At 45.8% G+C, this 24,659-nt stretch overlaps 1 protein-coding gene across 8 annotated transcripts in view; it reads left to right on the forward strand.

Annotated features, from left to right (window-relative positions):
- Positions 1–251: 251 nt before the first annotated feature.
- The window catches only part of NVL (nuclear VCP like), a 91,738-nt gene continuing 67,330 nt past the window's right edge, over positions 252–24,659 (forward strand). For 4 of the 8 annotated variants that reach the window (XM_045453303.1, XM_045453305.1, XM_045453308.1 and 1 more), the window contains exons 1-12: positions 267–592; positions 4,494–4,567; positions 6,325–6,377; positions 6,459–6,558; positions 9,832–9,889; positions 11,281–11,538; positions 14,824–14,953; positions 15,155–15,231; positions 15,796–15,930; positions 17,899–18,000; positions 20,094–20,211; positions 22,779–22,923. In XM_045453303.1, coding sequence (XP_045309259.1) covers positions 536–592; positions 4,494–4,567; positions 6,325–6,377; positions 6,459–6,558; positions 9,832–9,889; positions 11,281–11,538; positions 14,824–14,953; positions 15,155–15,231; positions 15,796–15,930; positions 17,899–18,000; positions 20,094–20,211; positions 22,779–22,923 — 1,307 coding nt within the window. In that variant the 5' untranslated portion in view covers positions 267–535. Of the gene's footprint in view, positions 593–4,493; positions 4,568–6,324; positions 6,378–6,458; positions 6,559–9,831; positions 9,890–11,280; positions 11,539–14,823; positions 14,954–15,154; positions 15,232–15,795; positions 15,931–17,898; positions 18,001–20,093; positions 20,212–22,778; positions 22,924–24,659 lie in introns of all 8 variants that reach the window. The other 4 variants (XM_045453306.1, XM_045453304.1, XM_045453310.1 and 1 more) reach the window with 4 other exon arrangements.

Here is a 24,659-nt window from a genome sequence, read left to right on the forward strand (position 1 = left end):
GCGGCGGACACCGCCCCCCCCCCCCCCCCCGCGCACACCCGCCGGGCCCGCAGGGGGCCTCCCTGCGGGTTCATCCCGCCTTCACCGTCCCAGGCGCCCCAGGTTCGGGGTTTGCTAAGGTTGCAGCCAGGACCAAGGCGGCCTCGCGCAAGCTGCGGTCCGACCCCGACGCGCGAGCGGGAAGACGCAAGACGCTCGCCGGAAGCCCCAGCAGCCGACACGCGCCCGTGTCCGCGCAGAGGGAACAATAAAGTTGAGCGTGTTCAAAAGGGGTCCTTGGCATCCAGGGCCCACAGGACAAGCCTGCAGGATAGGCCGCCCGGAAAGTCCCGGGTGTGGGCAGGTCTCCTCGTCTTCGGTGGCGTTCTCCTCACTCGCGGTGGGACACCGAAGGTACAGCGCCGGGGGCACGGCCCGGGCGGCGGGCGGGCGGGAGAAGGCGGAGCGGCCTGCCCGGCGATCGCCGAGGGCAGCCCGGTGAGGATCCCGGTGCCCGTGGAGCCCAGCGTCCTGGCTGCGGCCTCCCGGACGCGCGATGAAGCCCCGGCCCGCGAGGTTCGTGGACAACAGGCTGAAGCAGCGAGTCGTGCAGGTGGGTATCGTGCGCGGCCCCTTCTCGGCGGCTCCCGGGCCAGCCTGGGCCAGCCGTCCGCCGCGGCCCGGGTCCTGGACGGGGTGCGGGCAGCCCTCCCGCCGCGGCGGGGCTGCCGGGGAACGGGGACCGGGCGGACCCTGAGGAGCCGGGGACCGGATGGGTGTAGACCCCGAGGAGCCGGAGACCAGGCGGGTGCGGACCCTGAGGAGCCAGGACAGGGGCAGGTGTTTGGAGTGGGTTTGACATTGTAATAGGTCCTTTGCATCTGGTCTTCTTGTTTTAAGTTTGAATTCACCTATTTTGAGAGAGAGCGAGAGAGGGAGAGAGAATCCCACCAGGCTCTGCACTGTCAGCGCAGAGCCTAATGCGAGGCTGGATCCCACGAACCGTGAGATCGTGACCCCAGCCAAAGTCAGTCGCTTAGCGGCCTGAGCCCCCCAGGTGCCCTGCCTAGGATTTGTCACTTTTGTAGCCCTGGGTAGACAGTCTGTGTGCTGAATGCCTTGCAGACACTCTTAGGAGGAAAGGGCCCGTTCCTTCACTTTGCACTTGCGGGGGGGGGGGGGGGGGGGGAATGTATACTTTGTTTTTCTTTAATTTGCCAGCGCTGCCTCCTCCTTTGCGGATCAGTTTCTTCCACCAAATTCTAAATGTTGGAAGTGGCTTGAGTCCCTGTGCTGTTTCTCTGTCCTCTTACCTACTTCCTGGGGGATTTCATCCAATCTAACACCCAAAAACACTACCTATTCACTAAAAATACTATAAACACGAAGTCCAATACAAACACAGTTATAAATTAAATGAAGACATATTCACTTTATTATTTTATTTATTATTGAGAGACAGAGAGCAGGAGCATGGGAGGGGCAGAGAGGGAGACACAGAATCCGAAGCAGCTCCAGGTTCTGAGCCGTGAGCACAGAGCCCCACGCGGGGCTCGAACTCAGGAACCGTGAGATCATGACCTGAGCTGAAGTCAAGGCTCAACCGACTGAGCCCCCCCAGGTGCCCCAAGACATTCACTTTAAATACTACCTATAGAGGTGCCTGGGGGGCTCAGTCAGTTGAGCCTTGACTTCAGCTCAGGTCATGATCTCACGGTTCCTGAGTTCGAGCCCCGCATGGGGCTCTGTGCTGACAGCTCAGCTTGAGATCTGTCTCCCTCTCTTGCTGCCCCTCCCGCGCATGTGCACTCTCTCGCTCTCTGTCAAAGATAAATAACCATTAATTTTTTTTTTTTTTTTAGAAAATATTATCTATATATTCCTAGAGTTATGTCTCCAGTGTGGATTTTATCTTGAACACCTAGCTGCCCACTAAACATTTCCTCCTGAGTGTCTGACCGGTGCCTCCACCAACATATCCACACTGAATTTTTTTGTGTTCTCTCCAAACCTGTCCTTTCTTAATGTTCTCTGTATCAGTAAATGACACATTGTCGGGGCCAAAAATCTTAACAACCATTTTTACTCCTTTGTTTCACGTTCTTTTTTTTTTTTTTTTTTTTTATTTTAGAAGGAGAGAAAAGAGTGCGTGAGCAGGGGGCAGGATGCAAAGAAGGAGAGAGAGAGAATATTAAGCAGGCTCCGTGCTCAGCCCCAGCCTGACCTGGGACTCCATCCCATGACCCTGGGATCATGACCTGAGCCGAAATCAAGAGTTGGACAGTCAACAGACTGAGCCACTCAGGTGTCCCTGTTTAGCTTCTGTAACCAATTAATTAGCAATTTATTTGTATACTCCAAACCCAGCCACTCCTTTCCATCTCCACCTCCAACCATCTGTGCCCAACCCACCATCTCTCTTTCTGTCTCTCTTCTTTTTTTAGCGTTTATTTAGTCTGAGAGGGAGAGAGCAGAAGAGGGGCAGAGAGAGGGAGAGAGAGAGAATTCCGTGCAGGTTCCACCGTCCACACAGAGCCTGACGTGGGGCTCGAGCTCACAGTTCTGTGAGATCACGACCTGAGCCGAGATCAGGAGTCAGAGGCTTGGCCAACTGAGCCACCCAGGTGCCCCAAAACTGCCATCTCTTCATTAGACTATGACAGTAGCCCCCTAGGTGAGCTCTGTGATTCTGGTTTTATATAAGGTCTGTCCTTCGTTAGGGCCGCCAGGGAGGTCCCTTTAAAGAGAGCTTGCAGGGCCGCACTCACAGAGCTCTGGTGGACTCCCAGAGTGGCTGAAGAAAACCCCTCCTACAGAGCCTGCCACGTTCTGGCCCCCGTCTCCTCCTTGCCCTTGTGTCCCTTGCTGTCCTGCCTGCTTCCACTGTCCTGACCACACTGACCTTCGCTCTAGGAGCTCTCAGCTGGCTTTGGATTTTCCACCACCTGCTGCATCACTTTATTCAGGAGGTGTCTCAGCAGTGACTCCTGATGGCTGCATCCAGTGGCCCTTCTCAGTCTTCACCACTTCACATTCTCAGTTTTCACCTATTGTTATTACTTGGGTTCATTATAAAAACACTAGGTTCTTGCGGTTTAAAATAGAAGGGACAGAGGGTGTAAAAGAAAATGACTTGCTTTCATCTTCGTGTCTGTAGAGGTCAGCATGGAGAGTTTATACATATGCCTAGATTTTATTCACACGGACGGGCTCATCCGTGTTGGTTCTGCTTGCTCTGTTCACTTAGCGGTAGACTGTAGTCCTCTCCCCACACGTAGTGCGTTTGTCTCCTATTAACAAGGGTGTTAGTTACATGTTGCTGCATAACCACCCCCAAATTTAGCTGTTATTTCTGTTGCCTTCAAGGAACTGTTTGCTTGTGGAGATGAGATGTACACAAATATGCGTAATCCAACATTAATTGTAGCAAGTGACTACACGCGATAGGAGTCCAGAGAAGGGGAAGGTTCACGGGAACGGTCCTGCTTTGTGTGTCTAGCCTCTTGTCACTGGAGGCATTTGTGCCAAGACCATTAGGGGTTCTTGGGAAGAAGCTGCGGTATGAAGGCAGGCATCCCTTGACGGGATAACCAGCAAGCCTGGACACGTGGAAGCTGACAGACATTCCGGTTTGAAATCTGGCCCTGTAATTTACGCGCTCCCAAGTAATTAGCCTTTTAAAGTCTCTTAAACTTTCCCATCTATAAATTGGGAAGACTACCATCCACCTCATAGGATTGTGAGTGCTGCTGAAAGACTATGTGATGCAGCAGGTGCACGGCGCACCAAGTTTCTTGGGAGTTTTTCGTGGTGCCTCCAGGCCAAAAGTAATACCTGCTAGGTCTGTTTATTAGGTAGTTACGTTCAAGCCACTTAGTGACTATATAGTCCAAATAACTTAGTAGCTTTTTGAAAAAATAACATGTAAAAATGGAAAGAAAAATAACGTAGTTGTATTTCATTCTTAACTGATCACACGAATGGGATTTGTATGCCTATTGGATCAGATTGACCCTGCCATTCTCATTTCCTGTTCCACATTCATTTTTGCATGGGATTTACTTACAGCAACAGCTAAAAACCCAGTTTTGTAAAAATATGACACCGTCAAAAGGTGATTTAATATTGAAACCATGAATTTTCTCAGGCTGGAAGTCCCTGCAGTATTGGACGGGTGGCAAATGTTATATGTTCCCTTAAATTCAAAATAGCCTTTGATGCCCTTGTGAGTTTAGTGCTTTGTTCTGGGGTATTTGGGAATTTAGGATACAGTAGGCACTCACTACCTTACAGCTATTCTAATTGTTGCTATTGTGTCATCATAGCGATTAATAATGTTAATTAAATTCTCTGGTTCCAGACTTGACAATTAGTTAGTAATTTTTATTTATGTTTTTGATGTGCTTAATAATGAATTTACATTATAGCATAACATGTTTGAGTAGCTCAATCTCTGATTAAAGTCTGAGTTTGAAAGATTGAGTGTTGAATATTTGTTGTATTTTCTGTTTCAGTACCTCACCAGTAACAGATGTGGCAAATATGTGGACACTGGAGTTTTATCATCTGATTTACAAAGAATGTACAGGTAAAGAGATGTAGTCTCCAGATTCTTGCCTTTCTTTCCTACCATTTTGAGTTTCCATCTCGCCCAAATTTTCAGTTGATATTATCGCTGCTGGCATTAGTTCACCGGTCCATAGGTTCAGAATTCAGTTAAACAAAGATTTATCAGGTACCTGTTATGTGCAACGTGCTGTCCTTGTTACTAAGGGCAATGGCTGCTGCTTCTCTTTCAGTACCTTCCAGACTAGTCAGCAGTATGGCCTCTTCTCGCATCTCATTAAAGGATTAAAACCAGTAGGCATGGTCTGCCTGAGCTTCCTGGCTACTTTGAAACATCTCTAGGCTTCCTACTAAAGATTCCGTTTTTCTCTTGTGTCTCTAATCCCACCCCTCCTGATAGGTCACTCCGTTAATTATTACCACTTTGTATATTTCAAAGTCTCCTGTTTTTTCTTCTCAGTATATTAGTTTGCTAGGATTGCCATAAAAAAGTATCAGAGGTTGGGGAGCTTAAACAACAGAAGTTTAAGTCCTCACAGTTGTGAATGCTAGAAGTTAATGGTCACTGTCTCTCCTTGCATTACAGATGGCTATCTTCTCCCTGTGTCCTAACATGGTCTTTCCTTTGTGTGTCTGTCTGTATTCTAATCTCTTCTTGTGTTATTATTTTTTTAAGATTTTATTTTTAGGGGCGCCTGGGTGGCTCAGTCGGTTAAACGTCCGACTTCAGCCCAGGTCATGATCTCACACTTTGTGAGTTCGAGCCCCGCGTCGGGCTCTGCACTGTCAGCTGGAAGCCTGGAGCCTGCTTCAGATTCTGTGTCTCCCTCTCTCTCTGTCCCTCCCCAGCTCATGCTCACAGTTTGTCTCTGTCAAAAATAAATAAACTTAAAAAAATAAAAATTAAAAAAAAAAAGGGAAAAAAAATATTTTATTTTTAAATAATCTCCATACCCAAAGTGGGGCTCAGACTCACAACCCTGAGATCCAGAGTCAGGCGCCCCTCTTCTTCTAGGGTGCCTGGGTGGCTCAGTCAGTTAAGTGTCCAACTCTTGATTTTGGCTCAGATCATGATCTCATGGTTCATGGGATTGAGCCCCACGTCAGTCTCTGTGCTGGTACCTTGGGGCCTGCTCGGGATTCTTTCTCCTCTTTCTCTTCCCCTCTCCAGAAATACTCTCTCGAAATAGAATAGAATAGGATAGAATAAGATAAAAGTCATGTAACCCCTCTTGTCCTGATTACAATACCAGTCGTATTGGATTAATTTGCTTCAGTGCTCTGTCCTGTGGGCCCACTAGGATGGCTGCCCTGCCCTGCCCTGCCCTTTGGAACCGAGGAGACCGTGCCGCTCCCCAGGCCCATGCCGCTCCCCGGGCCCGTGCCCCCTGGGCCGATGGTGGTGGTGGAAACCCTGCCAACCTCTGAGCTTCCTTCTGAGGCGTTCATCCCTTTTCTTGAAGGATAACACATGTCTACAGCTGGATGGCCCCTCTCCTGTAGAATCCCAGAAGTCCAGCCACCTTCCTTCATTTCATCCTCCCTGTCTCCTCCAGTACAAGCTACCGGGGTTTCTGATGCTGTAACCCCGTCTCTAAACAAAAAAAATTACAGTAGTGAAAATGTAAACTCAGAAGTTACTCAAAAATAAGCTTATGGTCGGTGTGAATTCAGTGACAGTTATATATTCATGCAAATTAATGGGATCAATTTAGATTGGTTTTAACGGGAAAATGTTGGTGGAGACCATTGTACTAAGCTTCTTGTTCTGTTTTTCAGTATAGACTATGGTCGAAGAAAAAGAAATGCTTTTAGGATTCAGGTAGAAAAAGGTGAGTCTTTTAGTGTTAGAGCTGAATTATTAATGAAGTTAAAGAATTGTTTTAGCTCACGACTATTTCTTTGTGTTTCAGTATTTAGCATAATTACCAGTGAGAAAGAACCTAAGGATCTAACAGAATTAGAAGATGAGCATCTGGCCAAAAGAGCAAGACAAGGTGAAGAGGAAAACGAGTAAGGATTACAGAAAAGGGGGTGACTTGAAAACCATGAACCTGATCACATACATTGCCAGTTGTGAAATTTTCCGTGGCTTTTCCTTGCCAGTGAGGCTGTGCAGAGTACCTGACCTCTCCAGACCTTTGCTTTGGGCACACTGAATGCTCACTATTGCCCAGAGAGGTTGGATTCTTTCTTTGTGCCTTTGTATGAGTGGTTTTCTGTAGCTGGAGGGTCCATTCCCATTAGGAATTCCCACTCAGCTTTCAAGAGGCCACATTAGTGCCTTTGGGGGGCCTTGGCTTCCTGAGTATTTCCTTAGCTCCTGGTTACAGATGTTTGTTATGATGCTTATCATACGGCTTGAGGTTGTTTGTATTGAGAGTTTTTATCATGAATCGATTTTACATTTGTTAAATACTTTTTTTTTTAATTTTTTTTTACATTTTATTTATTTTTGAGAGAGAGAGAGAGAGACAGAGCACAAGTGGGGGAGGGGCCGAGAGAGAGGGAGATACAGAATCTGAAGCAGGCTCCAGGCTCTGAGCTGTCAGCACAGAGCCCGATGTGGGGCTTGAACCCACAAACCGTGAGATCATGACCTGAGCCGAAGTCAGTTGCTTAACTGACTGAGCCACCCAGGCGCCCTGTTAAATACTTTTTATGCACTTAATGAAAGATTCTGTTATGGTTGTCTCCCTTTGTTCTGTTGGTGAATTACATTAATTTTTGCGTGCTAAGCCAGTCTTGTATCCTGGGATACACCCAACTTGGTCCAGATATATTATCCTTTTTTATATATTATTAAATCATTTTGCTAATCATTTTTGGAGATGGTTATGTTTGTATTCATAATGGTCTGAATTTTTTTCTTTTTTGCAGTGTCTTTGTCAGGTTTTGGTGTTAGGGTTATTCTGGCTTCATATTGTTTGGAAGATGTTTTTTGTCTCTATTTGACAAAAAAAATTAGTATAATGTTACTGCTTTCTTAAATAGTTTGTTAGAATTCATCTCAGCCTGGAGGCTTCTTTTTGGAAAGGATTTAGATAACAGTTTTGTTAGACAAAGAACTCTTCCTATTTTTCTGCTTCTATCAGCTTTGGTAAGTTGTACTTTTAAAGAAAGTTGCCCATTTCATCTGAAGTGTGGAATTTGTTGGCTTAAAGTTTTCAAGATATCCTCTCGTTTTTCCTTTTTTTTTTAAATTTTTTTTTCAATGTTTATTTATTTTTGAGAGACAGAGCGTGAGTATGGAAGGGACAGAGAGAGGGAGACACAGAATCTGAAGCAGACTCCAGGCTCTGAGCTGTCAGCACAGAGCCCGACGCGGGGCTCGAACCCGTGAACCATGAGATCATGACCTGAGCTGAAGCTTGACCTGAGCTGAAGTCGGACTCTTAACCGACTGAGCCACCCAGGCACCCCTTGTTTTTCTTTTAATGTTTATAGGATCTGTGGTGATAGCTCCTTTTCACCTTATAGTCGCATTGCTGCCTTTTCGTTTGGATTTACCATTATTTTCTTAACTAGTTCCACACGTGTGGACAGTTGGTTGTTTCCAGTTTTGCACTATCGTACACACAGTAAATAATCCTGCAGCACATACATCTTTGTATGTTTTTTTTTTTAATGTTAAATTCTTGAAGTGGTATTGCTGGGGTCAAAGATGTCTTTTTCAGAATTCTGTTACATTTGGAGTTCTTTTCCCAAAAAAGTTGCCTCAGTTTATATTCCCAGCAACTTTGTATAAAGACTTCAGGGTGCCTGGGTGACTCCGTTGGTTGAGCGTCTGACTCTTGATTTAGGCTCAGGTCATGATCTCGGGGTTTGTGGGTTCAAGTCCTGCTGACAGTGTGGAGCCTGCTTGGGATTTTCTCTTCCTCCCTGTCTGCACCTCCTTTTGCTGTCTTTCTCTCTAAATAAATAAATAAACTTAAAAAAAAAAATAGAGTGCGTTTCTCTGTACCTTTGCAATCCTAGTTATACTGTTATGTAATCTTTGCCAGCTTCCTAGGCAAAAATTGATGTTTTTATTTGTAGTTTTTTGATAACTAGTGAGATTAAAACTATTTGACTGTTTCATGTTTCCTTTGTTAGTTGCTTGCTTATGGGTTTTGTCTGTCATATGAGAGCCGACTCTTGGTTTGGGCTCAGGTCATGATCTTGCGGTTCTGTGAGTTCGAGTCCCGCTTTGGGTTCTGCTCTGACACTTGGGATTCTGTGTGTGTGTGTGTGTGTGTGCGTGCGTGTGTGCGTGTGTATGTCTCAAAAATAAATAAACAAACTTTAAAAAATAAAAAAGTGTCTTTTGGTTAGAGAAGTTCTGCATCTTTACCTAGTCAGATATGTCAGTCTTTTCCTGTATGGTTTGTGCTGAAATACTCAGAAAGACGTCTCACAACAATATGTGGAATCCTTGTTTCTTTATAGCATTCCATTTAACTCTTTAATCTACTTTGTAGGATATAAATTATAAGGCAAAATTATTTCTTTTCCAAATAGTTGAATAATCCACCTTCTTTACATTGATTAGAAACGCCCAAAAGTATATTAATAGAATTTAATGAATAGCAAAAGAATTCATGTCTTAATTATAAAGATGGGTCATGTCATGCATGTAAACCTTTTTACTTAGGAAGAGTCCTTTTTTTATTAATTATTTTCTAAAGAAACACCATTGAACAGTAGCAGGGTCCATCACCTCTGGGTTATAATGAGCTGAGCCTGCACTACAGTTTGTAGTTAATAGGATTTATCCCTGTTTCTCATGCATCATATAAAAATCTCTGCTACCTTCATTTCTCATGGGCAGACTTGGGAAAGCTACCCTGGTCACACAGATGGGTCATGTTGAATTTGTGAATTTGTTACTCAGTTACTTACTGATGGCTTGCTGGAATATTTCCTTTTGTTGGCATCTGATGTTCCTAATGAGACCTTTGGGTCTGATAGGACTCTGCACTTCACTTTTATTTATTGCGTGCATTAAAATAACCACAGTTTTTAAGCATTTACATGTATTCTAAGGACTCTGTCAGCTTGTTTAATCCTCTAATGACTCAGAGATGTGAACGTTACATGTTATCTTCTCTTTATAGATAAGAAAGCTGATGCTCAGAGAGGTTAAGTAGAAGCTAGTAACCAGTAACCAGAATTCTCAGATCGCAAAGCCTGGGCTCTTAAGCACCATAATACTTTGCCTTAATAAATTTTTTGTTTGGGGTAGTAATTTTTTTTAGGATGTGGGAGCAAAGCCTTTAAGATGTTTCTTTTCCTCTTCTTACTGAGGTATACTGAAAGCTCTTCAGATCATGATTCAAATATGGAAGATTACCCAGATCCACAGGTAAGCCAAACATTTAATGGACCCACTTTGATTTTTTTTTAGTCATTATGAACCCTCCTTAAAAAGTGTGGAATAGAATAAGAGATTTAAACATCATCATCAAGGGGCGCCTGGGTGATCAGTCAGTTAAGCGTCCCGAATTCGGCTCAGGTCATGATCTTGCAGTTTGTGAGTTTGAGCCCCGCATCAGGCTCTGTGCTGACAGCTCGGAGCCTGGAGCCTGCTTCGGATTCTGTGTCTCCCTCTCTCTCTGCCCCTCCCCTGCTCACCCTCTGTCTCTCTCTGTCTCAATAAATAAAACATTTAAAAAAATTTTTTTAAACATCTTTATCAATAGTTCTGTGGACAGTGTTGAGGAATCCTTGGGAAGGCCATCCTTTCAGTATTTGTGTTTATGGCCTGTTTTATAGGAAGAAGAAGGGAAGAGGATGGCCTGAAATAAGGGTACACAGGAATAGAAAGGGGAATTAATAGTAAAAATTGAGAAAAGGATACATTTTCTGCTAAAGGGCTGCGGTTGCCAATAAGTAAGGTTGCATTTAAGAGACATATTTAAGTGATGCCAGATGATTTATAACTTACTCTCTTTTGTTCCCATTGGTAATTCCATTTTTTTGATTTATTGACAAAATCAGGATGATAATGACATGTGATCTGGTTTTGAGTTGATGAGATAATAGTGGCTCTTCTTGGCCAGCTCATTGTCAAGCCCAGTTCTGTTATATATTTTAATAGTTCATTATTTATTTTGAGAGAGAGAGAGAGTGAGCAGGGCAGGGGTGGAGAGAGAGAATCCCAAGCAGGTTCCACGCTCAGCGAGGAGCCGGATGCAGGGCACAAGCTCACAACCGCGAGATCATGACTTGAGCCAATATCATGTGTCAGAGGCTGAATCGACTGAACCATCCAGGGGCCCCCAATTCTGTTATATTTTTAATTTTTTTTTTTTTAACGTTTATTTATTTTTGAGACAGAGAGAGACAGAGCATGAGCAGGGGAGGGGCAGAGAGAGAGGGAGACACAGAATCGGAAACAGGCTCCAGGTTCTGAGCTGTCAGCACAGAGCCCGACGCGGGGCGTGAACTCACGCACCGTGAGATCATGACCTGAGCCGAAGTCGGACGCTCAACTGACCAAGCCACCCAGGTGCCCCTATGTTATATTTTTAAAAAGTGAGCACGCTTCCTCGGTTTTCTTTAACTTTCATTTATTAAGTGGCAGTGAAGCGGGGGCACATCTGTTTGAACAGGAAATGTTGGTGAAGCATCTGTCAGCGCCCGGGTTTTCTGACTGGAAGTGCTGTGAGGGAAGCTGCTGGTGGCTGCTCGTGCCGGTAGCCCGTGTCCATGAGCGCCAGCGCGGTGACGTAGGCGATGTCGTGTTTCTGCCAGGCGGCAAATCACATGAACAGCTCCCTGCTCTCCTTGTATCGGAAAGGACATCCTGACTCTGCTTCACGGACTCCCGAGATGGATCACAGAGAAGCCACCGTCTCGGCCCCACGGACACCTTCCGGAACAGACTCCGTTCCTTCGAAGACCCCTGCCAGGGGTTCAGAGGGAGGGTGGTTTATTGATAGAGCTCCCGGTGGAAAGATGGACCTGGCAGACGAGAAGAGCAAGCACAAGAAGCCAGGATCTGAGAGAGAGGTACTTTTGTAGTGATGTGTTCAGGCCCCGTTACCGCCACCGCTTCTTTCCAAGTGCAGGCCTTCTGACGGAGATGACCTTCCTCCAGATTAGTCTCCACATGCAGATGTCTTTTTACGAGTTAAGTCGGGTGGTTCTTTCGCGTATTAAGATGCTAAGTGAAATAAGCCGTACAGAGAAAGACAGATACCATATGGTTTCACTCTTATGTGGATCCTGAGAAACTTGGCAGGAACCCATGGGGGAGGGGGAGGAAAAAAGAAAAAAAAGAGGTGAGAGTGGGAGAGAGCCAAAGCTTAAGAGACTGTTAAAAACTGAGAACAAACTGAGGGTTGATGGGGGGTGGGAGGGAGGAGAGGGTGGGTGATGAGTATTGAGGAGGGCACCTTTTGGGATGAGCACTGGGTGTTGTATGGAAACCAATTTGACAATAAATTTCATATAATAAAAAAAAAAAAAAAAAAAAAAAAAGAATGACTCCATTCAGTCTAGAATCAGAGTCCTCACAAGTAATGGCCGGGAAAGCCCTGTGTGCGTGGCTGTCCTGCTGGCACTTCAGTCATCTGCTGCCTGCTTCAGCCACCGTGGCCTGGCGCTGTTGCCAGAACACCCACTCACTCTCACCTGGGGCGTTTGCACTCATACTTCTGTCTGAAACTCCCCCAGATTCCTGTGACTCACACCATCTTGTTTCCCTGTAATCTTCGCAGAGTCACATACTGACGTGTTAAATAGCACGTCGTGGGATGCTCTTTCCTGCCTCATCTCCTTTTGGTCAAGCCCTTGTGACCGCTTAGAACTAACTGTAGAACTGTTTCGTTGGGTTTCTTCCTTGTCTTCTGTCTTCAGCTTCGGAGAGCAGGACCTTGGTTTTGCTTCATAGTGTCTCCCTGGCTAAAATGCACCCAGCACGTCGTTGTCAGGCAGTTGGTCGAATTCGTGCCTGATGAACTTTCCGAGGTGCATTTACCAGCGTGAGTTAAAGAATAGGTACCTCGTGTGCGTGTTATGTTTGGAAGGCTGGTTGTTGTCAGAGGAAGGGAAGTCAGCTCGTGAAACAGCTGTGTGGTTCGTGTTGAGCCTCGGGTAATGCCTTCAGGGAGCCTGTACAAACAGGCACACCGTGACAATGTACTGAATAAGGGACACCCTTTTTTTTTAACCTTTGTAAGTTGCAGTATACTGTACATAAAAGTGAAGCTGGATGAATTATCACAAAGTGAACACACTGGGCACCATCCTTAACTGATTTTTTTTTTTTTTTTTTTTTTTTTGAGAGAGAGAGAGAGAGAGAGGCACGCGAACGAGTGCAAGAGGGGCAGAGAGAGACGGAGAGACAGAAGCCCACGCGGGTTTCCATTGTCAGCACGGAGCCCAACGTGGGGCTGCCATCTCACCAACTGTGAGATCATGTCCTGAACCAAGATCAAGGGTGGGACATTTAACCCACTGAGCCATCCAGGTGCCCCCTTAACTGATTCTAATGCCTGGCATAGATCCCCTAGGAGATCCCCTAGGAGAGGGGATTTACAGTGATCTGTCCCACGATAGGCCCTGAGTATGCCCCCGGGGCTCACTGTCCAGTGTGGTAAGTGCTAGCCACCCGTGGCTCTTGAGCACTTGAAATGTGGCTAGTGCAAATGAGGAACTGAATTGTTCATTTAAATTTGTAAAATAATAACTTCAGTTATTAGAAAACTTCTAATATGGGGCGCCTAGGTGGCTCAGTCAGTTAAGCGTCCGACTTCAGCTCAGGTCATGATCTCACAGTTCGTGAGTTCAAGCCCCACATCGGGCTCTGTGCTGACAGCTCGGAGCTTGGAGTCTGCTTCAGATTCTTGTCTCCCTCTCTCTCTCTGCCCCTCCACCCCCTCATGCTCTATCTCTGTCTCTCACAGGTAAATAAACATTTAAAAAAAAATTAAAAAACAAAAAAACTTCTAAGTATGTTTGGAACAACTTGGGCATGTGAATGTACTCTTTCAGCTGTAAGTTTTATGAAGTCTAAATGCAAATTAATTATTTCCCACTAAAATTTAGTGTACGAGTTGAGATGTGCTATTAGCATAAAATACATGTTAGACTTTGGAGACTTACTATAAAAGATAACGTAAGACCTCTCAATTTTTTATATTGACTGTATGTTGAAACGATAATATTTTGAGTATATTTTGTTAAGTAAGGTACTAAATTTCACTTGTTGATTCCCCCTTTTTTAAACGTGGCTACTAGAACATATTTAAAATTTTGTATGTGGCATTGTGTTTCTCTTGGACAACACCACTGTAAGTGGTTTTCGAGAACCACTTACTCGGTGTGGCAAAACCGTTCTCCTTTTGAATTTTCACTAGACCTTTTTCAAACCTCTTTGTGTTAATCATGTTTTTAGAGGACATTATTGCAAGGTTAAGGAAATAGCTTGAGTCTTAAGTTGAATTACACTTTTTTATGGCTTTCAAAGCAGCGCTGTAGTCATATTTAATTTAGCGGTTCATCAGGCATCACATGAAGACCAACTGGTGAAAAGCTCAGTGAGAAATTAAAGGTGAACATGAGCATCTCACCTCCCGTGAAAGAAACAAGGAGAGTTGCTCAAACACAGGGCAGATGATGGCAGGCTATAATACAGTTGCAAATTCAGCATTCTGGGAATATGGGCATGAGATTAACTCTAACGAGAAGAATCGTGTGTCAGGGTATAAACTGAGCTTTACAGCTGTGGAAAAGAAGGATGCTCTCCAGCAGCTACCATCCTGGAGCAGAGAGGTTGGGAATAGCCAAGGTAGGTGCAAGTGCCAGGGCAGAAATGGGGTATTTTAGGGCCACCTGGGTGGCTCAGTCGGTTAAGCATCCAACCGTTGATTTCAGCTCACATCATGATCTCTCTGTTCATGAGTTCAAGCCCTGCGTCAAGCTCTGTGCTGACATCGCGGAGCCTGCTTGGGATTCTCTGTCTCCCTTTCCCTCTGCCCCTCCCTTACTTATACACACATTCTCTCTCTCTCTCTCTCAAAATAAATAAGAATACACTTAAAAGAAATGGGATATTTTAAATAATGACCATCTTTTTGTTTTTGTTTAAAAAAAAAAAAAACCCAGGTGTCCCTGGTTTTTGTTTTTTTTTATTTACTTACGTAATTTCTCCACCCAAACTCATGACCCCTAGATCAAGAGTTGAATGTTCTTCCGAATGAGCCAGCCAGGTGCACCTAAATAACAGCCCTCTTTAAGAAAACATTGCCATTGTAATTTCAAGCATAGCATATTTAAATGTTTTCTTTCCAGGATTCCAAAGACGCTTCTCTGCTGGAGAGTAATGAAAAAAGGAAAGGCAGGCTGAAGCGCAAGGGAAACAAAAGGAAGAAAGACCTTCAGGAAGTAGACGGAGAAATACAAGCTGTCCTGCAGAGGAAAGGTGAGCCACGGGTCTGGGGGGCTGAGCATGCTGTGAAAGAGGCTTCGCTAGTCCCAGCTCTCGTTCTGGGGGGCCTGCTGTGTGCGGTTCATGAGAAAACACTTCAGTGTCTCATGGTCTCAGTTTACTTAAACATTATTAAATGCAGCGCTGAGTTACTACTGAATCACTAATCTTTTCGTCTCCTCGTTTGATTGCCAGCTAAAGCCAAGGGGCTGGAATTACAGATCTCCAAGGTGAAATTTGAAGATGTTGGAGGCAGCGATACGACATTAAAAGTTAGTTCACATTCAGAATTTTACTCAGATGGTATATTGCCAATCAGTTATTCACGGAAAGCAGCCTGGAAGCGGGGGGTGGTGGTGAAACTTGGCCTGTACCCCGCAGGGTGCTGAGGGATAAAAGAAACAGTACCTTCCGCTTTTCCACCACTAATTATGGTGTACGTAAGGTTCGTGCTTTGTAAGTAATACTGTTGTACGCAAAATATTCTAAGAGAATACTGTGCAAAATTATATGCCAACAAACTGGGCAATCTGGAAGAAATGGAGATTCCTAGAAACTCAAGCGCACTACCCAAACTGTAAGTAACCCTGTTAGTTATTGTCCAGTGTCTACTCTGCCAGTTACCGTGGTGGTTACTTTCCATCATCAGTGCGAGGTAGCTGTTACCACAGCTGAGGACACGGAGGCTTAGGCAGGTTCCTGTGGAGTCCCGCCGTAGGTCCCAGAGCCGGGACTCAAACTCATGAGTCTGCTGCTTTGCAGAACAGGTTTCCTTCCACTTGGATTCCTTCTCTCTCGGGCCATGAAAGACCTCTTTCCTGTTTATTCCCTGCTAGGAAGTCTGCAAGATGCTCATCCACATGCGTCACCCGGAGGTGTACCGCCACCTGGGCGCCACCCCGCCGCGTGGGGTTCTCCTTCACGGGCCGCCAGGCTGCGGGAAGACCTTGCTCGCGCACGCCATTGCAGGGGTGAGCTTTGCTGACACGCCTTTGCTTCTGTTGCTTTTGTTCTGTTTGTCTTTATTTTCCTCTCTTCATTTTTCACCTCTTTCATGCAGCTCTTTGTGAGATGCTATTTTTTTAATGCATCCGATTATTTATATGACAAAGGTTGGGTGGGAAGCAAAATAATATGGCTGTAAATACCCTTTTTTTAACACACAGTGTATATTTTAGTTCCCTTTTTCCCTTTAAGCCAGTGATTCTCAAAAGCAGTAAATAAGGAAACCAAGGACTATATTGTTTTTCACAGCTAAATATACTGAAAATCTCCAGAGTCATGTTCTTATACTTTTTAGTGTTAAAATAACATTTCTGAAATGGTAATAATACTTAGTTGGCAAAATAAAGTTAGCAATCTTATTTTCATCCCATGAGTTGTTTTTGGAAACTGTTGGGTGGTAAATGCAAAATGTCCCAGTGACTTCAGTTTGAAGAATAGCGTGTCATAGTAGCTACTAATAGGTTAGGATCTGCGGGATCGGCGCTCTTACGGGACGACAGGTTTGCCTCACTTGTTCCTCTGTTGAACAAAGTGTCCTGTGACAGGTGCATGCCATATGCTGGAAAACAGCCATAAGTACAGAAAACCCAGGTTTACGTTCAAGGAGCTTTTCAGTCTAATAGGAGAGGCCGACATTAAGCAGCTATCATACAAGTAAACGCTGTGCACGGTCACAGCGGAAATGAGTGGGAGACAGGAAGTGTGGGATGCTAGCTGGTCCCAGGTTGCCCATGGTTGAGGAAGTGATTTTCAGAATAGCCTGAGGATGAGTAGGGCTTAGGCAGGCTTGTTGCCCTCCGTGCTGGTGGGGCCGCAGCGGCTGCTCCTCCTTTATGACAGGAACCTGTCCTCTGCCGACTAACTGGCTCCTCCTCTGGATGCAGGGGTGAGAAGTGCCTGTAGCATGAGCAGGAAGGACTGTCACAACCCCTGCCCTTTCCTATTAAATTGTTCTGGCTCGGGGTGTCTGGGTGACTCGGTCAGTTGAGCGTCCAACTTCAGCTCAGGTCATGCGTCGGTCTCTGTGCTGACAGCTCGGAGCCTGGAGCCTGCTTCGGATTCTGTATGTCCTTCTCTCTCTGCACCTCCCCTGCTCACACTCTGTCTCTCTCTCAAAAATAAATAAACATTAAAAAAAAGTTTTTTAAGGAAAAAAAATTGTTCTGGCTCAGCTATAAGTCGGGGGTAAACATGTCTCTGCAGATTCAAGACCGTTTATTCAGAAGACGTAATGACAATTTCATGGTGACGCCTATGAAGTAAAAACAGGTGGAAGTATCTAGTCGCTGTGTTTGAATTAAACTGTAGATTTTTAAATAATGGTTTTCATAGGACCAACACAAAAGATGAAGTTCCTCAGAAAAGAGGTCATTTTAAAAATTAAATTTTGAGGGGCGCCTGGGTGGCGCAGTCGGTTAAGCGTCCGACTTCAGCCAGGTCATGATCTCGCGGTCCGTGAGTTCGAGCCCCGCGTCGGGCTCTGGGCTGATGGCTCAGAGCCTGGAGCCTGTTTCCAATTCTGTGTCTCCCTCTCTCTCTGCCCTTCCCCCGTTCATGCTGTGTCTCTCTCTGTCCCAAAAATAAATAAACGTTGAAAAAAAAAAAATTTAAAAAAAAAAAAATTTAAATTTTGAGGGGCACCTGGGTAGGGCTCAGTCAGTTGAGCATCCGACTTCAGCTCAGGTCATGATCTCACAGTTCGAGTTCGAACCCCGTGTCGGGCTCTGTGCTGATGATGCAGGGACTGTTTGGGATTCTCTCTCTCTCTTTCTCCCTTTCTTTGTCCACCCCCTCCCCCATGCTCTTTCTCTCTCTCTCAAAAATAAATAAACTTAAAAAAAAAATTCACATTTGAGAAAGGGACTGAATAAGGAAAAGGGAGGGGGAAGATAAATTTTCAAAATGTGGTCATTCTTTCCTGTGTTTGTCCCCAGGAACTGGACCTCCCAATTCTGAAAGTAGCTGCCACGGAGATTGTATCCGGAGTGTCTGGGGAGTCTGAGCAGAAGCTGAGAGAATTGTTTGAGCAGGCAGTGGTGAGTCAGCTAGTGACCCACGTCGGGCTGTCGGCTTGTGCGGCGTTACGACGGAGAGCCTGTCCATCCAGGGCCAGTGTCTGTCAGCCTGGTCGCCTGCCATCCTCTTGTAAACTTGGTGATTTGTTATCCGTGATGACTAAATATTTAAAGTAGATCCACTGATACAGACTGTTGGATAACATCGTCTGTTCAATCTGAAATCAAGTGTAACTGTAATTGGTGAGAAGTTCTGGGCTGTCACACCCAGTGGGTGTTTGCTGAAAATAGATACCCTGGGGCACCTGGGTGGCTCACTAGGTTAAGCTTCAGTCGGTTAAGCTTCTGACTTCGGCTCACGTCATGATCTCCCAGTTCATGGGTTCCAGCCCTACGTCAGGATCTCTGCTATCAGCTCAGAGCCTGCCTGGATCCTCTGCCCCTCCCCCACTAGCATGTGTGCATGTGATCTCTCTCTCTCTCAAAAAGAAATATTTTTAAAAAATTTCTTTTATGTTATTTACTTTTGAGAGAAACAGAGAATGTGAGCGGAGAATGGGCAGAGAGAGATAGAAAGAGAATCCCAAGCAGGCTCTGCACTGTCAGCACAGAACCTGATGTGGGGCTCAAACTCATGAATCTTGAGTTCAAGACCTGAGCTGAAATCAAGAGTCAGACACTTAACCAACTGAGCCACCCAGACACCCCACAAAAATAAACAAACATTAAAAAAAAAAGAAAATACATTATCCTTGTGAGATTTTCTGTCACTTTCACTTTGCACAAATTAAGTTACCAAACAACTTGTAAGTAGTATGAAAATTTTTAACATTTAGGATTATCACATTCTTTTTTTTTTATTTTTTTATTTTTTTATTTTATTTTATTTTTTTTTTTTTTTAATTTTTTTTTTCAATGTTTATTTATTTTTGGGACAGAGAGAGACAGAGCATGAACGGGGGAGGGGCAGAGAGAGAGGGAGACACAGAATCGGAAACAGGCTCCAGGCTCTGAGCCATCAGCCCAGAGCCCGATGCGGGGCTCGAACTCACGGACCGCGAGATCGTGACCTGGCTGAAGTCGGACGCTTAACCGACTGCGCCACCCAGGCGCCCCTAGGATTATCACATTCTAAAAACAACCATAGAAATGCCAGGATAAACTCTTCTCCTTTTGCCTAATTGAACTTGTACAAAGAAAATCTTGTTAACCAGAGAAATTACGAGACTGGATTTTATCCTAATTGTAATTTATTTCTGAATTACTATTGAATTCACTATTTAATTACTATTAAATTACTGTTAATTACTATTAAATTACTATTTAATTCACTATTAAAATGTGGGTGTTTAGGAACATCTGGGGAAGACATTTACATCCTCTTAGAACTTTATCCTGAGGATACGTGATAGTTACAGGCCTGTGCTTGCCAGTCGGAGTCATGGTCTCCAGTCCTCGTGCCTCCATGCACTGACCGCCTGGTCGTGGACAGAAGAGGTTTAACCACTGTAACCCTTAGTTTCCTTGCCGGGAAGCTGGGTTAATAACATTACTCAAGGGGTGCCTGTCTGGCACAGTCAGCTAAGCGTCCAACTCTTGATTTTGGCTCAGGTCATGAAGTCATAGACTCATGGTCTTGGGGCCGAGCTCCTCCTCGGGCTCTGCAGTGACTCCTTGAGGTTCTGTCTCTCTTAGCCCCTCTCCTGCTTGCACTTGCACTCCTCTCTCTTTCTCAAAATAGATACGCTTTAAAGAAAATAATAATGCTCAAATCTCATGGCAGTTTGGGGCGTATTAAATGGGAGGATCCTTACAAACCCTCAGTGGCCTGCCCAGCTCATGGCAGATGCCCTGTAGATGCTGTGACATTGTGCACACTTGAGAGTCACTAGTTGTCACTGTAGTTAAAACTAAGAAAAAGTGAAAAGATCAACTTCATGTCATTATTTGCACCCAGAATATGTAAGGGTTGTTGAACGTGGCCAGTATAGAAGCTGGTAAGAAATTAGAAGAGAACTTGTATTTTAGCAATAATTGAGAAAATATTTTTTTCTTTCTAAGTTTTTATTTAAATTCCAGTTTATGATGGCCTTTTGTGGTATTTTTATTTCCAGTCAAATGCACCCTGTGTCCTCTTTATTGATGAAATTGATGCCATTACCCCCAAAAGAGATGTTGCTTCAAAAGATATGGAACGAAGGATTGTGGCCCAGCTCCTAACCTGCATGGACGGTCAGTTTAAAAAATTACTTTCATTTTAAGATGATAAATTGTGTTTCTTTTACCAGTGTAAGGAACATGTGAGGACGTGAGCCATTCAGGTAGAGTAAAGCTGAGAGTAAAAAATCCTTTTCATAAAGAATTAGATCATTAATTTTTTGGAGTGCATCTGACGGTTATTTTAATGCATTTATACACAGACAGAAATATACTGACGTTGTTTTGCTTCTTACAATGCTGAGATTGCACCATACACCTTGTTATATATAACCTGTTGTTTGCATCTTTTTTGTTTATTTGTTTATTTTGAGAGAGAGAGAGCATGCAGGCGCAGGAGTGGGGGAGGGGCAGACAGAGGTGGGGGGGGGGAGAGAGAGAATCCCCAGCAGGTACATGAGCCGTGAGATCATGACCTGAGCTGAAATCAAGAGTTGGACACTCAACCGACTGAGTCCCCCAGGCGCCCCTGGTTGTTTGTATGTTAACAGTACATGTGGGAAATGTTGCTGTTTCAGTGCCTTTGTGTTTGCTGCTTGACTGCTGCAGGGTTCTCTTTAGGACAGAGTTCTCCTGCTGCTCGTCCTCTTGGCTGTGGGCGTTAAAACCCACATGTCTCAGCAGTGGGATCAGCTTTGCTCCTATCCCGGTCGCAGCCCCAGGGGCGTTCAGCGCACGCAGAGCGTCATCACGTGAACGCGCATGTGCAGCTCATGATGCTGCCTGAAGTATTAGGTGCCACCTCCCTTCCTGTACCTTCTTTTGCTTGTGCAGTGACCTCATAGCATGAACCTCTTCCTTGGGCTTTTATGCAGTTTTCATCAAGTATGTAAGAGCCTTCCTGTGTCACTGAAACCTCCCACCTTGTGTCTCTCTTCTCACCCTGAGGTTTACCAAAGGCATAGTCGCTGTCAAGTAAACACGTTTGTATCCTGTTCCACCCTGCACCTCACCCATAACTCCACCTCCGCCTCTGCCATCGCACTGAGGCGCATCGTGGAATGATCGTGGGGCATCCCAGCGCTGACCTCTCCAAACCTTTGTTCTTTAGTTTCCTCGTCTACAGTCCTACCTGTTGCAGGTGTGGTGGGGCCTGGCCAAGGGCCACTGTGCCCTGGTGCCTGGCAGGCAGTGAGTGCCAGGTCAGCTCGGTAGTTCTCCACAGTGTTCGATGTGGCCAACCCCCTCGTCCTGGTCGTCGTTGGCACAGGTGGCTGGAGCATGACCGTTGTCTTTCTGGCGGCCCCCTGGCTCTCCGGCCCGTCCTCACCAGTCCCCTTCCATGCCTGCCTGCTTCCCCCCATCCTCTATACAGAGGTGCTCTGTAAGGTTTCCCCACTCAGTCTTCTCCTTGCCTTCTGCCCATCTCCCAACCGTCTCCGGTGCAACTCTTCATGAGACACAAATTTCATCTGTAACCTCGATATCTAAGAAGCCTCCAACACCTGTTCCCAGCTGCCTGCGAGATCCGTCATAGTTTGTGTGTTCCAGGCTGGACCCTCCCCTCCCCCCCCCCCCCCCCCCCCCCCCGTCGCCCCTCTGCCTTTTCCTCCCATTTCTGCGCTCACCCAGCAGTACCCCCTCCCTCCTTATTGTCCACAGGAGGCCCTCGTGTCTCTCCCTTCTCCGTGCCCTCCACTGTGCCTGCAGCTGCCCTGGAATTGGGTGTTTCCTGTTTCTTCCCCACCTTCTCTCCTCTCGCCTGATGGCTGTGATCAGACCGCAATAAGCTCTTCCCCGTATTCCTCTTTACTCTGTTCAAATTACCATTAGAATTGTCTTCCTGAAACACAAACCTTATCAGAAAAACCCTTTCCTGGCTTCCTGTTGGCTAAGGGATATTCTACAAGTTTCTCGTGTCTTGGATGTCAGAGTACTTACTTAGCATCTTACTCCCTTGTTACCCATGAGGAGTGTGACCTCAGACTCCCCGCCGGCCCACCTGGGTTCAGTTGAAGGCAGTAATCTGAAGGAAGGGTACACGTGGGGCCGCGTGGTCCGTCATTCCTAGAACTGTCTAGATTGGGCCAGAGAAGCACAGACGGTAGCACACCCCGTCTCCACGCCACACGTCTGCTGTGAGACCGCCACTCCTCATTCCTGCCAGACTCGGCTGCTGGGCTGCTCCCCAGGCTGAGCACGCCACACGTGTTCGTGCCTCCGTGCTGTCGCTCACACCGTGTCATCACGTGGATTTCGTCAACGTGTGTCCGCTTATTAGCGTCCTTCCTCATCCTTCAAGGCTTTCCCCAAACATTACCTCCTCTCTGAATTTCCCTTGGTCCTCCATCAGAATCCGTGCTCTCTTCCATCAGATTCCTGTGGTGCTTTGTTTATACCTGTTACTGTGTCACGGAATTTGTCCCGTGGCTTTCTCCGTAGGTTGTGAACTTCTTGAGGACAAAGTGTCTGTTTTCTTTACAGCTTTCACATATTAGACAATTAGTAAATGATAGCTTTATGTCCATACTGCTGGCAAAATGTGAACTACTCTCTAGCCACTTAAACCACTTCTGTAAACGTGATTGTCCTCCGTCCCTGGGGCCTTATCCACCATTCATCCTGTGTCTGCTTCTTACTAGATCTGAATACCATGGCTGCCACCGCTCAGGTCCTAGTCATTGGAGCCACTAACCGCCCGGACTCATTAGACCCTGCTTTGAGACGTGCAGGAAGGTTCGACCGAGAAATATGCCTGGGTATCCCAGATGAAGCATCCAGGGAAAGGTACACTCTTCGTATGTCACGGGTCATCTGAACTGAATGTTTTGAAAACAAGAGGTGACAAAAACCACATAGCCTTTTTTTTTTTCTCTTTGTTCTTATCCCAGTAACCTTGACCTGGACAGGAAAAGGCCCTCTTTAAATTAGTACTTAAGAAACTAACGTGCTCATCAATAACAGGGCCATTGTTTCAGGCTGTTTTCCCAGTAGTGATGGTGGATGTATGTGTATATACCCCTTGGTCTGGTCCTACTGACGGTGGCTGGTGTCATGGAGTCTGCAGATCAACGTAGGGACAGTGTGGGCAGCTGGGGAACAGAGCGTGCTCACTGGCCCACTTGTCAGTTGCATTGACCACTAACCTGCCTAAGACCACAGGTTTCCTGACAAGGCAGCTGGAGAGTTGTAAGTGAAAGCTGTCTGTGTATTTTGCAGGACCAGCCTTTCCTAGTAATGGGGGTTGAACGTCCGGAGAGCAAAGAAATCGCTGCCAGTGTCTCAATAAGCAAGGAAGGTGTGGGAGGCACCGTTGAGGCAGCGCATAGAGGTCTGATAAAGGGTTTTTCTGTAACGCCGTGTCTGTCGTGGCTTTGGGCTTAAGTTTGTGACACTAAAATTGGTGTATGTGGTTCGAGGAGTGGGTGGCATGTAGTGAGAAGAAACAGTCACAGGACGGTGATGGAGGGAAGGGGTGACAGGCAGGAGGCTTCGCGGAAGTAAACGTGGTTGTAAGGCACGTGGTGGGAGAGAAGGTTAGAGAGAGTGAGACAGGAGCGCATCGACCTTCCTTCTTCCCCATATGTGATGTGCTTCAGCTTCTGATTGTTTGCAGTTCCTTCCTCGGTTACCGTATTCGGTCCAGCTCATGTGCTCCTCATACTGCCACATGTATGATGTTTAAACAGTCACGCCAGCCACTCAGGCTTGTTTAGTGTGTTTAACCTGCCGCAACATGATAGTTAATGTGTGAGTTGTTCCTATTTATGCCACAAACATGTATTGAGTGTATGGTGTGTGCTAGTACGTTCTGGAAGGCGTTGTGAGGAATATGAAGAGTGACGAGTTCTTGCTTTCCAGAGGCCTGTGTCCTTTATGGAGCCTTTTTCCTCCTGTGCCCACCTTCCGTAGAGAGAGGGACACGTGGGGCCCGTCTTCGTTGCTAGACAGGACCCTTCGTTCATCCACCCAGCATTCCCTCATCAACAGAGTCCTTAAAGGGCTTCTGCTGAGGGCCACGGTTTGAAAAATATAAGCCTATAGAAAAGTTAAAAGAATAGTACGATGAGTATGTGCACACCCTTCAGCTGGGGGCACCACTCACTCGCACATCCACACCCCCTTCCAGTCTCTGCAGAAAACCTACGTATATTTGTGTGCATGTGTGTGTGTACCTTTTTTTTTTTCCAAGCCATTTGAAGACGGAGGACAACAGGATGACGCTTCACCCATAAGTGCTTCCCCGGGTGACTGTCACTCCATTTCACACCATTTCAGGAAATTTAACACTGACGCGATAATACTAACATACGGTCTGTTCTGATTTTCCCAGTTGCCCCTAAAATGTCCATTTTAATTGCTTTCTTCTTGATTTTGTGTAGTTTTGTGTTTCATGTGTCATCCATTCTGGGATCAAACCTGCTGTTTAGTCAATGTGACCCTTTAACCTTAACCTACCTCTTCAGGGAGGAAGTGCTTTCATGACATTGACATTTCCCAGGTGCCTCATAGTTTAAACTTGC

Source organism: Leopardus geoffroyi, chromosome C3, assembly GCF_018350155.1.
Source record: "Leopardus geoffroyi isolate Oge1 chromosome C3, O.geoffroyi_Oge1_pat1.0, whole genome shotgun sequence".
Lineage (NCBI taxonomy): Eukaryota > Metazoa > Chordata > Mammalia > Carnivora > Felidae > Leopardus > Leopardus geoffroyi.